General features: G+C 40.0%; 2 protein-coding genes across 3 annotated transcripts in view; one reads left to right on the forward strand and one right to left on the reverse strand.

Moving 5' to 3' along the window:
• The window catches only part of ANKMY2 (ankyrin repeat and MYND domain containing 2), a 47,085-nt gene extending 43,615 nt beyond the window's left edge, over positions 1 to 3,470 (reverse strand). Inside the window, exon 1 of the mRNA XM_021935969.2 lies at positions 3,160 to 3,470. Within this exon, the coding sequence (XP_021791661.1) occupies positions 3,160 to 3,226 (67 nt within the window). The 5' untranslated portion in view covers positions 3,227 to 3,470. The remainder of the gene's footprint in view (positions 1 to 3,159) is intronic.
• A 20-nt stretch (positions 3,471 to 3,490) lies between these two features.
• Positions 3,491 to 16,909, forward strand: part of BZW2 (basic leucine zipper and W2 domains 2) — a 60,321-nt gene continuing 46,902 nt past the window's right edge. The window contains exon 1 of one of the 2 annotated variants that reach the window (XM_003896244.2): positions 3,491 to 3,935. The gene's annotated coding sequence lies outside the window, so the exon portion shown is untranslated. Of the gene's footprint in view, positions 3,952 to 16,909 lie in introns of both variants that reach the window. The other variant, XM_003896245.2, reaches the window with a different exon arrangement.

Below are 16,909 nucleotides of genomic sequence, written 5' to 3' on the forward strand. Positions count from 1 at the left end.
TCTCTTATATATTGTTAAATGAATGCTGTCATTAACTATGATTTAAATGGGTATGTTGGAAACAGATTTTCATTTTCATCTGGAACTTCTTGGCATTCTAATAAATAAAAAGCCCCACTTACAGTCTGGTAATTTCTGGAGAGCAGTGGCTGGCAGATGGAAATCACTTAAATGTTTGCCGAGTTTATTTCAGATTGGCCAAGGTGCCAGGCCAGACTTTGCTGAAAAGTTATTGTTAGTTCAAAGTACTAGAACTTACTGTCTAGTCTAGAGTTTTTCAAAGTTGAAAAATCTATGAAAGAAAAAAAAAAAAAAACTCCTCACTTCACCCACTTTAAAAAAAATGCCTCTCTTCGGCACAAATATAAACTTTGCTTATGACCTTTCTTCAACTATAAAACAAAAATTTAAATTTAATGCACACAGAACTACAAAATCAGTAACATTTAAAACTGAGTTAACTTGACAGATGCTGTTTTGCTAAAACTAAATGGCCTCTCAAAGTGAATATTGTATGGACTGCTATGGCACTGGTTTCATGTTTCGTTTAGTTTGTTTTTAAGTACAGCCTATTTATTACCTATGGGCCCTGTGATACCTCTTCTCTGCCACTTACCTATTTGACACTGTTTCCTAACTTCCCAGTCCCTCAGTTTCCTTGCCTATAAAGTGAAGATTACCATATTTATCACAAACACAAGCAGTGTTTTAAATGCTTTAACTATACTAACTACTTTCATCCCTGTAACAACATTGTGAGGTGGCTATTATTATTATTATTCCTATTTTTCACACAGAGTACTTGAGGCTCAGGAAAAGTCACTTGCCCAAAGGCCACATTACCAGTAAACGAGTTAGAATTTCAAACCAGACCTGCATGGTTAACCACTATCTCATGCCGTCTCTCATACTGTCATAGCTTAAAATAGCTCATCAAAATTAAATGCATTAATATATGTAAAGTACTTAAAATTATGTGTGGCTTGCAGTAACAGTCAATAAATGCTGGCTATAATTGTTTTTCTCATATCTCCCATTACTTTTCTTTATGAGTGCAAGTGATGTCCCATAGACCTTCATTTGGCAAGAATGCATCACATACTAGGTCCACATCAGTTCTTTTCTCACTGGCATGGTCCAATTAAAGTGATGAAAGCATCAGTGCACTCATGCAACTTGATGCACCATATGAGCCCAGAAATATCACCGCACTAACCAAAATAAATGCCCATTAATTTAGGTTTATATAATCTTTGAAATAAATACTGGTGGACACCTGAGAATATATCCAAGGAATCCTTTCTCCCCTCTCAAAGACTCAATTTATAAAACTGCTCATTATTTTTCACTTTTAAGAGATCACAGGATGGGCCAGGCCCAGTGGCTCATGCCTGTAATCCCAGCACTTAGGGAGGCCGAGGCAGGAGGATCACTTGAGCCCAGGAGTTCGAGACCAGACCTCCCTATGGGCAACATAGGGAGAACCGCCCCCCGCTGACCCCCATCTCTACAAAAAAAAATCTTTTTAAAGTAGCCATCATAGTGGCTCACACCTATAGTCCCAGCCACTAGGGAGGCGGAGGCTGCAGAGAGCTGCAACTCCAGCCTGGGTGAAGAGTGAGATCCTGTCTCAAACAAACGAGAGAGACAGAGGGAGAGTGAGTGAGAGAGAGAGAGAGAGAGAGAGAGAGAGAGAGAGAGAGAGGACAGGTACTAGCTCTGTACTGCTTAAAATAATTTTTGTCCCTGGTGGATTGATCCTTTGTCTCCTTTGTGCCAACACAGTACCTGGCAAACAGCGAGAACTTACATGTTTGCTTAATTGAATCCCGGAGCCATCAAAGGCAGGGAGAAATTACCCAGAGACAGGAAGAACTGAAAGACTGAAATGCCAAATAGGTCAGCGAGAACCATGCAGTACAACAATATAAACTCTAACCCAAATCCCCAAATTCCAGGCAAAGAACACATCATTGATATACATAGCTGTGACTGACTTAGAATAGTTGAGATCAGATCGAGTGGGCTCAGCTCATCAGCACCTGTTGAGTTCAAACCTGAATTTTTTCTCCTTCGCCTGTAGAATTTCCTTGTCGCTATGAAGAATAAATCTGCCTTATTCTCTAGGATCTCACATTTCGGCCTGGCTACTAAGTAAATAAAACTGGAAACTGGGAAGCCTTATGCTGCAATGACTGGCACCTCTGCCATTCGAGGACAAACATAGCCATCCTATTATTGAGTTTAAAATCACCACATTAATTGCCCGGAGTCCCACACATCCCCATTCCCGCACCGTGAGGGTGCAGGAGAAGTATGCAGTCACGCTGATGTCACCTGCCAGGTAACGGGACTCGGCAGGGAACTCCTCTAGGACTTCCACTCGGGGACTCCGGGGAAATATGGCTTCTGGCTCGTCCTCGGGGCTCCCCGCTGGGACTCAGCACAGCGGAAGTGGGGCACGCACTGGGAGAGTGGACAAGAAAGCGCGAAGGAGCGCGATTAGAAGGTCGCATCTGTGCAACGTGGGCCGAGGGGTGGGTGTGGAGGCCTCGCCAATTTCCTTGTCTCTCTAGGGTTCCTGAGGCTGTCGGAGCTTCTGGAAGCCAGGGAAGCCCTGGATGCGGAAGTCTCAATGCAGCAAATTACAGACCTAGTTCTGTGCCCTTATGAAGCACCCCTCTCCCTAAGGGCGCCCTCCACTCCCAAGCGAGGGCGGGGATCGGCAAAGGATCCAGATCATTCGGCCTGCGGAAGTCTAAAGGGCCATTTAGACACCCGCCTAAGAACCTGAAACTACCAGGACCGAACGCAGTCAAAATCCCTGGGGAGCAGTGAAGAATTCACACACTGGGGCCCACACCTCGGGACGCTCGCATTAATCTAAGGCGGGGCGTGGAAATCCTTACGTTACCAAAAGCGGATTTAGAGGCCGAGCCTCTGTAACTACCTCTCCTGTCCCAGCACTGCTTCTACCTCCCCACCTCTCCGCCCCTGCAACCCTTCCCAGACCAAAGGGAGAAACGCTCTTTCCCGGTTCCAGGCTGCCAACCTTGCAGAACCGCAGCCAAAGGTCACGCAGGCCAGGGGCGCCCCCCCGGATCTGCCACGCCCCCCGGCCAGGCTGGCCGCGTCGGCGTCGCAGCCCAGCACCCGTACCTTTCCCGATGACTTCCAGCAGCTCCTTCTCCTCCTGGGTCAGCTCGCCTTTCTTTAAGTGAACCATTGCTCCCGCCAGCTTGAAGGTTATTCTGTTTCTTAGGAAGTATTAAAAAAGAAAAGATGCGTCTGTATTGGGAACGCCAGCCGCAATGAGGCAACTTGAGACCAAGACACTGAGTAGCCAACCGCGAAAACGCTGCGCTTCTCTCCTCCCTCCCGCGGGCTGGCGGACAGCGGGCGAGCTCGGGCGAGCCAGGCTGGCGGTCTCTGCAGGCCCAGCGGCAGTCACCGCCCGCCGCCTGTCATTGGCCCGGCCGAGGAGGAGGAGCCGCAGGAGGTGGCAGCAAGAGATCGCCATTGGAGAAACCGGGGAGGGAAAAACCAAATGCAGAAAGCTGGAGGGGGGAATTAAATTGCTCTTATACGTTCCGCACCCCTATCCTGTCCGGTTCGAATATTTCGCCACAGGCAATATTGAAAATATTACAGCTGGCAGTTCTGTGCTCAGCGACGGCTTTTTGGGGCGTGCAGAGGTTCCCAGTTGTCGCCGTACCTCCACTATACCCCCAGGAGTGGCGCGGTCTGGGCAGGGGCGGTCTGGGAGGCGGGGGCGGTACGGGAGGCGGGGCTGCGCCGGGTTCCGTGTGTCTATGTCAATGTGTCTGTCCTTCACTCCTCCATTGTCTGCTGCCGCTGCTGCCGCTGCCGCCGCTGCCGCTGCACGAATCGCCGCAGCCCCCAGCCTTGCGCGTCGTCGCTACCTCCTCGGACAGGTGAGAAGCAGCCCAGGTGAGACAAGGGGTGCCGGGAGGGTTGTGAGAGCAGCGAGTGCCGCCCCGCCGGGGCTTCTATCGGGCCGGAGCTGGCGGGGAGGAAGCATGTGCCTCCTGGGGCGGCTTCCTGCCTCGCGGTGGAGAAGCCCCCGCTCCACCTCATCATCACCGCGCTTACGGGGTGTCAGTGACCTGGGATGAAGACCTCCGACTCGCAACGTTTGGCTGCCCCGGGAGACCCTGGGACCGCAGGCGGGCGGGTGGGGGCCAGCCACGCGGTGAGAAGTGGCGGGTGCACATGGTCTCGTGCGTGGCACCGCCAGACGCGGCTCCCGGGGAGGCTGGGGCCAGGGCTCTGGGCTAAGGGTCGGGAGGAGAGCGCCCCATTACTAGCGAGTCAGTGAGGACAGACTCGGGAGAAGGTAGTTTTTACGTTGGTAATCCTCGCCCTCCCCACTACTTGTCATCTCTTTGGCCTCTGTGGAAGCTGTAGAAGAAAACCGGACCTGATCGCCTAATGTAGCTTGTTAAGGATGTTTGGAAACAATTTACACTTGCACTAATACTTCGTTTATGAGAGACAGCCTGGGGGAGGGAAGGGCTTCTTTGCTCTGCTAGAGTTCTTGGTTCTCTTTGTAACTCAGATCTTGAGATTTATGGAAATAGGGAGTGGAGGGTGGGGAGGTTGGAGAGGGCGGAGATTAAATTGGTGTTGCTGCCTATATATAGCCTTAGATTAGCCTCTTAATCCAACCTTCATTCAACTGTAATATGTAGCCTGGAGCTTCAACCATAGGTAGATGGGGGTAAATACAAGTGTGTACTTAGAAATAAGATTTGCTTGCTAAAATGTGGGAATCAATGATTTCTCCAGGGTACACATTTATATTTACATCATCAATGAAAGTTTCTTTGAAAATTAGTGTTTATGTTTTACTCTTGTTTCCCTGCAGAGTAGTATTGATGTTTCTCTCAATATGTGTGTCAAAGAGACATGTATGTGTCAAAGAGAAATATTTGAATAATTATGTAGGTGGTTTTTGTTAAGCATCCCCAGGACCACTGTTTCTTCTCATAGTGCCATACAAAAAGCGAAATCCATTTTCCTCTGGCCTTAGGCGTTTATTTTGTGTGAAGCTTTCACTAACACATCTGAAATCTCCTGGAATATGTTTATCATTATTTCCTGCCTTTAGCAAAAATCTTTCCTAAACTCCAGCTGTTTTTGCCCCCTAAAGCTTCAGCTTCAAAGGCTGGGACAGATCTGAGCCAGAACATCTTACATGAAAATGGTTTGAAATTATTCATCTCAGTGTATAACAAAGATACTTTTGTTGGATGATGCTTTAATAATGATGTGGCTGTTCAGGCAAGTAGTAAGGCTTCTGAGAGTGACCGATCTTTTGTAATGCTGTTAGTTCCAGAGTTACAATTGATTTATAATACAGTATCATGCGGAAGAAACCCACAAACCTAAAAAAACGCTTGAGTAGTAACCTCCTGGAACATGTGATTTAGCATCTTACCAGCAGATGCATACACAGAATTGGGTACTTCATTGCTAGTATTTCCATCTCTTGTGCCAAATCTGGGCCATGGTTACTTGAAGGTCACACCTGTTTGTCTCACTGGGGTTGTCAGTTCCTCGAGGATAGCAACTAACTATTTTCTTGATGCCTTATGACACTTGTTTGGTATTTAGTGCTCTCTGAATACATGACCAATGAATTTAGAGACAATAACATTGAAAGAGAATCTAACATCTACCTAGAAATGCAGATAAATCATGTTCAGTTTACATTTCTAGAAACAGATTCATAATGGGTACTGTTCATTAGATGGATTGATCACATTAGTAGTTGTATGGTGTAAATATTTAATGTAGGAATAAGATTAGATAATGAGCATATTAAAATAGATTCACATCAAAGAAGTTTTATTGATAATAAGATGGCTACTTCATACTGAGTATTTAGTCTGTGCTAGATATTCTACCAGATGCTTTGCATATAATTATTCTATTGTTATGACAACTCAGGAATTAGCCAATTTTATCCCCACTTCTGCAAATAAGAGGACAGAAACTAAGGGAAATAGTTTGTCCACAACCCCATATTAGGAAGTGTCAGAGTCAGAACTGGAATAATGATTTCTGAAATGTGTGAAATGTTGTATGTGTCCTCTCATATCTTTTTCTACTACTACCACTCTAGACCTATTGCAACGCATCTTAAGTAGCCTGCTTCTCTCTCACCTGTCTCCATCTAGCTAATTCAGGGAACTACCAGTTCAATAAACATTGAGCACCCATCATTCTGTGAATGGCTCTCCTCTGGCCACAGAATAGAGGGCTGGGTCTGGCCTGGAAGGTTCCCATCCATCCATGGTCTCAGCAGGCATTTCCAGTCATCTGGGCCCTCCCACACACTGAGCTCTAAGGTCACCACTCTGCTGGTTCCCCAACCTGCCGGTAATTTCCACCCCTTTGTTCCTGCTTTTCTCCTTCTCCGAATGACTTCCCTTCCCTTTTCACTGAATCTCCTCTCCAGATCTGATGAACTATTCAACTTTTCAGACACAATTTAAACAAAAACTCTTTTCTTCAGCTTTTGTGTTCATCTCTCTCTCTCTCTGTCCAGTAAGGGAAATATACGTGCTAGTAAATACATTTATTCATGTCTCTTGGCAAGGGTTATAAGTAAAATCTTTGTATGTGGAGGATATTGATATGCAACATGGCTACTGGTATCACTGCTGGCAGCCTTTAATTCTCTCTTATGGATTCTAGCGAACCCTCTTTTACCACCCCCCCGCCTAAATTGACATCATTGCTTCTTCATCTGAATCTCCATGAAAACACCTAAAGCAAGCACTTTCTCGTCACATTCTATTATACTTATTATTATTAATCTGTTTGGTCCCTTCTCATTCTAGAGTATACATTAACTAGGTCAAATTTATCTTTGTTTCTAAAGGTTTAACCCAGTGTCTTGCACCTAGTGTATGCTCAGTACAAGCTGAGTTGAATTCAGTTTGATCTCTAAGTTATTTTAGGTGGATTTGTTTTCCTACTTGACTAATCCTTCCTGGCAATGTGAGGTGAGGTGGCACTAAGCACGCACAATCATAACCAGAGGCAGAAAGTCTTTAAATGTTTTGGATCTCAGGCTTCTTGACATTCTGATGAATGCTGTCAACCAAGAAAAATTGTTCCTATGCACATGTTGCAAATTTGGCATGCCATTCTTAGATTTCCCCATTAAAGACCCTGATTTCCAGCTCTCTAAGAGAATGCTGCCTGTTAATTGCATGTTTGAGTATTACATCTTTCAGGGTACTGTTTTGCTTGACATTTGACTTTTTTCCCTTAGACTTAGGTATCTTTATTAAGAAATTTTGATTTTTTTAAAGTTTGAAGTAGATTATAGTTGTATTTTTAAAAGATTACTTATCTTTTAGAGATAGGAACAGATTTATTGCAGAACTGGATGAGAAGACAGCTGAGATTTGCTTTAATATAATTCTGTGACAGAAAGGAAGAGAGACTGAATGAGAATATAAATGAGATAAAATTGACTATGTTAACAGTTGAAGATGGGTGATGAGTACATTCACTTGATTATACTGTTCTCTCTACTTTTGGATATATTTGAGATTTTCCATAATGAAGTTTTTAAAAAGAAAATTTGGAAGTATTACAGCCTCTAAGAAATCTTTTTTTTTTTTTTTAACACAACATAAGAAAGTAATATGAATACAAATGTTCTTTTTTCTATACTTAGAGTTTCGCTTATGTGATTATTCGTTTAAGTGTTAAAACAGTTACACCTAAATCTGCAAAGAACTGTCTTGTGAACAATGCATTTCCATAAACATTTCAGATCACATTTTAACTTCTCCAAAAAATGAAAGGTTGGTGGCATTACTCAGTGCTTGTAGAACAAATTGATGAATATCTTACTGGTAGTTAATCCTCATCTTTTTTGAAAATTGACAAAGTAATTTTCAGAAAATTTTGAAGAAGGGGTACAGATATATTTAGTTTAACTGAGAAAATCAAGAGGTGAATGAAGTGGAGATACTGACGTTCTTCTGTGTGTCATAATCCAACTCAGAAGGCATTCAAAAAAAAAAAGAGTACCAAAACTGTTTTAAGCAATGTCAGCACTGTTAGGATAAGTATATTAGTCTAGGAAAATCAGGAGCAGGCCCAGGATAGGGTGTGACTGGTAGGTTCTTACTCAATGTTTGCTTAGCTGAGTACTTACTCTGACACCTACTTTATAATTTGTGCAATTTTTTAAACTTACTTTTTGATGTTTAAATTTTTTTATTGTGTTTTAGATATATTAAATGTCCTTTATAGCATGTCATCCTAGACTTTGGGATTTTAAAAGAATATTTAATTAATATGAAATCCACCAATATTAGCAGGTCATAAACAAGAATACTTTTCATTCTTAACTCACTCATGTCTGTGTATGGAGGCCATGGCACTCTTTAGCAAGTATCTTTTGGACAGTTAGGTGCCAAATGGAATGATTTGCCCTGTTCTAAATTTGGCATGTATTAAGTGAAGAGTTGCAAAAATGTTCAGATAGTCATATTTGTAAACTATTTTGAAAATAAAGGTTTGGATATTCATTGAATGAACCATTCTTTGTTAAATGCCAAAAAGATGTTTTCATTATTCTGTCTTGATTTTTAGCAATAGGTGTTTCCATTGATGTTTTTTAAGTTTATGTCAAAAATGAAAGGAAAAAAGTATAATGACAATAAGAAAGAATAAAGTGCTGTATTAATATTTAAGATAGTATAATCCTTTGGCTATCTTTAATCCTTTTAATTCTGAAAATATTAATATTTTAGCAGGAAAACAGTAACTTAAGATGTAGAATTATTTTTTGTGTCAGATGTAGAATTATATCTTCTTTTCACATCTCAACTTATTTTTATGCTAGATGAGAACTGTAAAAAATATAACAGGTGTACTGTTATTTTTGAGGACTTCTAAATAAGTCTCAAGAAAAGCCCTGGGGCAGAGATGAATAATAAGGGATAACAGCACTGTAGAGAATATATCATAAGCTACTATTGGATGATATTCTACTGTCATCCTTTTTATAATCCGCACAGAAGACTTTAATGCTTTTCAAACTAACCTGGATTTATAGTCATTTCTAAGAAGAAAAAAAATGTTATATGTTTTTCTCAGTGTACAAGGTAATTGAATGGTACTATTATAAACAGGAAAGAGAACCCCTGGTTGTTGGTGCAGAGGAAACTGCTGGCTGGAGGAAAAGGATGCGGTGTTAGTATTTGGGAGTGTGAAGATTGTGTTTTTGTTAGAGTTGAGCTTCTGCAGGAAACAATTTAAAAACTGTATCCTATAGTGTTAGAAATTATGGTGCCATAAATTTTCTAATATTTGTGTGTCCCTAAGAGGCAGTATTGTTAAATTCTCTCTCTAAAGATAAATACCTTTCCCCCCCCCTTAATAGAACTCTTTGGAGAACTCTTTGGTATTTTGGAAGTAACATATGCTAATTCAATTTATCCAAGTGGTGAACCCAACTTTAATATTTATGCTCTACTCCATCTAATTCTAAACTATAAAATTTATGAGGCAAATAATGAAAAAGCTGCCTTCGAGAATCATATAAATAATTCTCTAAGACATTGCAGCAGCTTTAGTTGGCTCCCTGGAAAATGCACTGAGTGGAGACAGTGGATCAGGTTCTGGCCCCAACTCTTCCATGTACATAAGCTCCAGATGGGCAGGGATCTCTCTGCTTTGATCTCCACTGTCTTACCAATGCTAAAATGGAATTCCTGACCTCAGCCAAGTGGTTTGACATCTCAGTGCCTTATCTGAGGGTTAGCTTAGGGACTGGGCTTAAATCCATGGTTTTCAAAGTATTCCGTTCTGCATGAATGCCACTTGTAAGTTAAAAAGTAAAAAACGAAAACAAAAACAAAAAAAAAAACGCACTTAATTATTAAAACGTTAATAAACACAACTGCAACTCAAATGCATCGTTTGTTGTCTTTACACATACTGGAGACCATCCGTGCTTGCTAACTTGTTCTGCCCGATTGTGCAATACTTGAAACAAAGCTCCACCTGCTAGAAAGTGACCTCCATGAAACTTGCCTGATTTAGTGCTTGCTGCATCCCTACTGACTAGTACCAGACCTACTATATTTGGTAAACAAATAAATGAATGATTCTCTGTAGGTTTAAACCTTTTTTTTTTTTTTTTTTTTTTTTTGAGACGGAGTCTTGCTCTTGTTGCCCAATCTGGAGTGCAATGGTGCGATCTCAGCTGACTGCAACCTCCACTTCCTGGGTTCAAGTGATTCTCCTGTCTCAGCCTCCTGAGTAGCTGGGATTACAGGCGCCTGCCACCACGCCTGGCTAATTTTTGTATTTTTTAGTAGAGACGGGGTTTCACCATGTTGGCCAGGCTGGTCTTGAACACCTGACTTCAGGTAATTCACCCACCTTGGCTTCCCAAAGTGCTGGGATTACAGGCGTGAGCCACCATACCTCACTTAAACCTTTTTAAAATGTATAATTGAGAGAACTTGTAGCTCTGTCCTAGTTCTTTTTTATTTCCTTTAATTTGACTTTGTATGGTCCACTTCTATAAAGTTGTGTCAGGGAATACAGTCCGATATCATGGCTTGGCATTTCTAGCCAGTTCATGCTCTCATTGTGTAATAAGCATGCATATGGAAAGTAACTTTGTGTGTGTGTGTAGCCCTTCAAATAAGGCTTCACCTGCTAGACAGGCTTGGGCAGGTCTCCTTCTGGGAGGATGGGAGTTCCTTGGTTGAGAGAACTAGTAAGTGAGCAAATATTTGGACTCATGCCCACCACCACCTTTGAACTTCCTGAAGGCCCATTATTACGGTTTTTAAGCAATTGCTCCAAACAAAATTCTCTCACTGGTTACCAGTCTAGGCCTTTCTTTTCTTTTTATTTATTTATTTTTTCCGAAGATTTTATTTTCCCCTTTTCCTTGATTAAAAATCCTCTGAAGAGAGGCAAACACTTCAACACCCTTTTACTCTAGTAACTTTTCTTCTGACTTCCCATTGGACTAATAGTCACCAACACTCCTATCAGTTTTATGTTTTTCATAAACTAACTTGCTCTCTGGCATTGCCACTCCACTCCTTGCTGATTTTCATCTCCTGGTTTTCCTTGCCTCAGTTAGCAAGGCCGGTGTTGTGTGTGCTTTCCATAGCTCCTTTCCTCTAGGTGGAAAGTAAATCTCATATAAAATCATCTTTCTCCTCTACTACATAAAGCTCAACATATAGTTACACATCTTCCAATGAGAAAGCACTTTTCTGGAGGAAGGAACATTGGAGATGAGGAGACTCATTAATATTACTTTTGTCTTCAGTGGAGGTGAAAATCTCGAATGCATAGGCATTTTCTAAAAGGTTACATAGGATGATGTTAAAGGGTTTAAATTATTATCTCCATGGAGTGGGGCTGGGATATAAGGTCAGGAGTGAAAGATTGGGTGGAGCACTACCCTTCTGTACTGTGTTGGGGTTTTTTGTTTGTTTGATTGATTGATTTTGTTTTGTTTTTGCCATCAGTGTATTATTACTTTATAGTTTTAAAAGACTCGTTAAAATAATATAGAGACTGGCCGAGCATGGTGGCTCATGCCTGTAATCCCATCACTTTGGGTGGCTGAGGTGGGCAGATCACTTGAGGCCAGGAGTTCCAGACCAGCCTGGCCAACATGACGAAACCCCATCTCTACTAAAAAAAAATACAAACATTAATTACTTGAGAGACTGAGGCACGAGAATCCAAGGGAGGCGGAGTTTGCAGTGAGCCAAGATTGTGCTGCTGCACTCCAGCCTGGGAGACAGAGTCAGACTCTGTCTCAAAAAGTAATAATAGTAATATAGAGACCATCTTGCTTTTTTTTCTAAGCTTAAAATTATAATATTATTAACAAATTTCAAGGACATTTCCCTCTCTATTAGAGTTTCGGCTTTTCCTAAAGTGATGCAGTGGAACGCATGACTTAAAATAAAGATTCTAGAGGATATCACTGAATCAACTTATATAACTCCAAGTCCAAATGCAAATCATTTTTTAAATTGTACTTTAGCATAGTATGAGAAATGATGGTAGAACTGAATTTTAATATTTTTCTGTATGTAACCCTCCCCACCAAAAAAAAAAAAAAGAAACCAAAAACGGAGGATATGTATTTATTTATGAGACGGAGTCTTGGCTCTGTCATCCAGGCTGTGGTACAGTGGCACGATCTTGGCTCACTGCAACCTCTGCCACCAGGGTTCGACTGATTCTCGTGCCTCAGCCTCCCAAGTAGCTGGGATTACAGGCGTGCACCACCATGCCTGGCTAATTTTTTTTTTTTTTTTTTTTTTTCAGTAGATACACGGTTTCACCATGTTGCCCAGGCTTGTCTCAAACTCCTGACCTCAGGTGATCCACCAGTCTCAGCCTCTCAAAGTGCTGGGATTGCAGGCATGCGCCACCGTGCCCAGCCTATATATACTATCTTTAAATGTGAACAGTGGTCGTTACTGAAAGTTAGGCTGATAGGTTTTTTTCTAATTTTTCCTTAAATATTCTATAATATACATGATAAGCTAACCTTATAATCAGTCATTTTTAAAGGTTACCTCTCACTTTCAATTAAAGATGCTGTTATTTCTCAGCTTAATCACCTACTTTTTTGCTTCTTTTCAGTATTTTGTTATAAAAACCTGGTTAGACACACCAGATAGCTTCAAAGTGGCCACCTACTTTTTTCAATGGATTAGACTCTGAATGATCTCTGGCAATTTTCTAAAATTAAATCTTCTATTAAACAAGGAAATTTCTCATCATTGAGGATAATCAAAAGAATGCTCTATAGACTCTAGAGGAAATTCTAGAACAGGTTCATAAATCTGTTAATTAAAAGGGGTTTTGATTAATGGAAGCATTATTAGTTTGTAGTCTTTCTTTATTGAAGGAAGAAATTACTTTGATGGGTAAATGCTGGAAAATGTTTTTTTAAATTACTTTAAGATACTATATAACATTTTGTGTTTATGTGTATTGCTTTGATAAATGTATTTAAAATACTTTGTAGAAAAAATAATTTTTTGAATAGTTTCTTAAAGTTTTGTTTTTAACTGACATATAGTAATTGTTTATATATGGGGTACAGTGTGGTGTTTCCATACACATATACATTGTGTAATAATTAAATCAGGGTGATTAGCATATTCATTACATCGAGCACGTCATTTCTTTGTGGTAAGAACAATCAAAATCCTTTCTTCTAGCTCTTTTGTAGCATATGATACATTATTGTTAACTATAATAACTCTATTGTGCAATGGAACACTAGAGCTTATTCTTCCTAACTGTAACTCTGTACCTGTTCACCAGTCTTTCCCCATCCCCACCTCACTCCTATTCTCCTCTGTCTACGGGAAACTACTATTCTACTCTCTACTTCTATGATACCACCTTTAGTTTCTACATGAGTGAGATCATATGATATTTGCCTCCCAAAGTGCTGGGATTATAGACCTGAGCCACCATGCCTAGCCCTAAATACATATGGCTTCCTGTGTTTGCCATTGCTTCAGGGTTCTATGTATACATAATCAATTTTATTTCTTAATCATTTGAGAGTAGGTTGCATACACTTTCTGCCTTTATCCCTTATTTCTTCAGTATTTATTCTGTAAAAGTAAGATACTTTTCTTACAGAACCACAGTGCAAAAAAAAATTCAGTAAATTTTAACATAGATACTATAATTTTATCTCTATACTCCAACTTCTTAGGTTGTCGCAATAGTGTCATATATTTGTATGTATATATATGTGTGTGTGTGTGTGTATATATATATATGAACCACTATATATATACATAAATATTTTTTCCCAGTACAGCATTCAGTCGAGGAATGTGTATTGCATTTGGCAACGCCCCTTTAATTCTCCTGGAACAGTTCTTAAGCCTTTGTTTTGGAAAGATGTTGCCATTTATGAAGAATACAGACCAGTTGTTTTGGAGAATGTTCCTAGATATACATCTATTTCCTCATGATTAGCTCTTCAGATCATGTGTTTTTGTCTAGAGTACCGCATGAGCAATATGTCCTTCTAAGTGTAAAACATCTGAAGTTGTAGTGATTGTATGTTGTCCTTTGGTTAAGGTGTTGTCTTGTTTCTCCAATGTGTAGTTATATATTTTTTAAAAATTTTATGTGAAGATGCTTGAAGGCTATGTAAGTATCCTGTTGATCATCAAGCACTCCGCAGCACAGACACACACACACACACACACACACACACCCCCACCCACCTACCCACCCATATAGGTTTACATTGATTACTCTTGCATGAATCAATTTTTTATTTAATTGTTGCAAAATGGTGATTTTCTAATTCAATATTTCGTTCTCTGTTTATTAGTTGACATTCTACTGAAAGAAAATCTTTCACCTCCTTCCCTTTCCTTGTGTACTGAAAAATTTGTTTTCTTTCAAATGAACCAAAAAGTTATGAGCATGGACCTGTGGGTTTGTATTTTGTTGAATGGGTTATTAGCTATTGTCCTTAGTTATTTGGGTCCTCAAATTGCCCCGGGCTAGGCCAGTGGAATTGTCCTGAAGACTGCTCTTGTTTTGTTTTAGCTTGATTTTTTTTTAAGGCACTTGTGAATTTTCTGACACAAGACATCCCAGGATCGTAGTGAATCTCCCCTGCTCCAACCTTGGAATCAGCCATTTATCCAACGAACCTTGGTTTCTCTCAGTAGGGAGTGATATTTCGATCCTGTGGCACATATCTTTTTATGCAAAAATATTATTATTGCTTGTGACTCCTTGAGAATTGGTTTGAACGTCAAAAGAGTTTAAAACCTTTTCACTTAAGTATATACATTTTTCTAATTATAAAAAGGATATGTATTTATATTACAGAAAATATGGACAAGAATAGGTAAGAAGAAGAAAAGGTGCCTTGAACCCACTACTCATGTTGACCATCACTGGATGTGAGTGTGTTTTACATAGCCAAGATCACATCATGTATATGGAATATTGCATTTTGCTGTATCTACATAGCATGTCATTGTTTTCTCAAAGTCATAGAAATTAGACAATTTCATTTTTAAGTCACACATTGTATATTAAAATTTCGCTTTTCCTTCTTGTTTTTGTTTCCATTGATGCAATACCCTAAAGTAGAAAAAGTTTGCTGGTATTGAGCTTCTTTCTCTGCTCTCTTTAAAGCCCATATTCTTGCCTATCCTCTGCCCTCCCACTGAATTGCATAAGATGTAAAATTACCAATTTCAGAAATAAATTGTTAGTATCAGAGACTGGGAAACATGTATTTTGTACATTCTAACTGTACTTTTGGTTTGAGATATGACTATCTATTCAGTGATAAACTTTGTTTTTTCTAAAATGTGACACCAGTGTTTGGCAAATACGGGTAAGTAGTTCAATGAAAACATGCTTAGTTGCCACGGGTGTGTTTAGACCTGGGTGCAGAATTTTCAGCCCTTGAGAGCAGGGACCATCTCTGGCTTTGCTCACCATTGTTTTCTCTCTACAGTAGGGTTTCTCAACCTCAGCACTTCATTGAAATTTCAGACTTAAGGGTCTTAACTTATCGAGGGCAGAGGTTTTAGGGCATTTTGTTAAAGTACCCTGAAACATTATATTTGAGGGATGGGTTTTCTAAAAGCCAAAGTATGCTACGATGTGGGTAGTGTAGATGTGTTTATGTCTTTCTGAGTGTTGAAAGACATAAGAATGACATCAGCAAAATTAGACCATCTGGAAGATTGAATGAGCTGGCCAGCTGTTGGGGGAAGGGCAGGGCCTGGGAGATAACTCATCTGGGGAAAGTGCAAGGGCCCAGAGGAAGGAATGCACATGCCTTAAGGGACCTCTTAGAAAAGTAGAATTGCATTAACTAGAGACCAGGAAGTGACTCCTAGAGCGGAAGGATTTTAGGAATTAATTTATACTTCTTAAAAGTTTTTGAAAAAAGCATCACTGAGATAAAGTAAGTGACATTGTGTAGTTGCCTTAAATTGTTTCTACACGGATATTTAAAATGTAATTTTTGTAGTATTATTATTTTTATTTAAAAGGAAATTTTAAAAACAAGCATTTACAACTTAGGTCTACTAATTAGTTTAAGGTGTAAAGTGGTTTTGGAAGTATAATAAAATGAAAACTTTATCATGGTGCCTTTATGTTTTATTAAAGGAGACTTACATTAACATTTAACTTGAAGTGCTCTCTTCACAGGACACAAGTTATTTGGGCTTTAATAACGCTTCATAAGGTAGATAGTTGGTGCAAGTAAAGAGTCCACCATTAAAGTTCGTCACTGGAAAATATATACATTTTTGAGGAGACTATACTTAAAAAATTTTTTTTTTATTATTTTTTAAGAGACCAAGCTTCGCCATGTTGCCTGGGCTGGTCTCCAACTTTTGAGCTCAAGCAATTCTCCTGCCTCAGCCTCCCAAATTGCTGGAATTCCTCGCCTGACCCTGTTTAATGCTTTTTTTTAAAAGTTATTTTTGTTCTTTTATATTATTCAGGATAAGAATGAAAGGAATAGGGATATGATAACTATATATATATATATATATATATATATATATATATATATATATATATTTTTTTTTTTTTTTTCTTTTTTTCTGAGACGGAGTCTTGCTTTGTTGCCCAGGCTGGACTGCAGTGGTGCGATCTCGGCTCACTACAACCTCCACCTCCTGGGTTCAAGTGATTCTCCTGCCTCAGCCTCCCAAGTAGTGCGCCACCATGTCTGGCTAATTTTTGTATTTTTAGTAGAGACAGGGTTTCACTATGTTGGACAGGTTGGTCTCGATCTCCTGACCTCATGATCTATCCTCCTCGGCTTCCCAAAGTGCTGGGATTA

The sequence above is a fragment of the Papio anubis genome, chromosome 4 (assembly GCF_008728515.1).
Source record: "Papio anubis isolate 15944 chromosome 4, Panubis1.0, whole genome shotgun sequence".
In the NCBI taxonomy this organism is placed as follows: domain Eukaryota; kingdom Metazoa; phylum Chordata; class Mammalia; order Primates; family Cercopithecidae; genus Papio; species Papio anubis.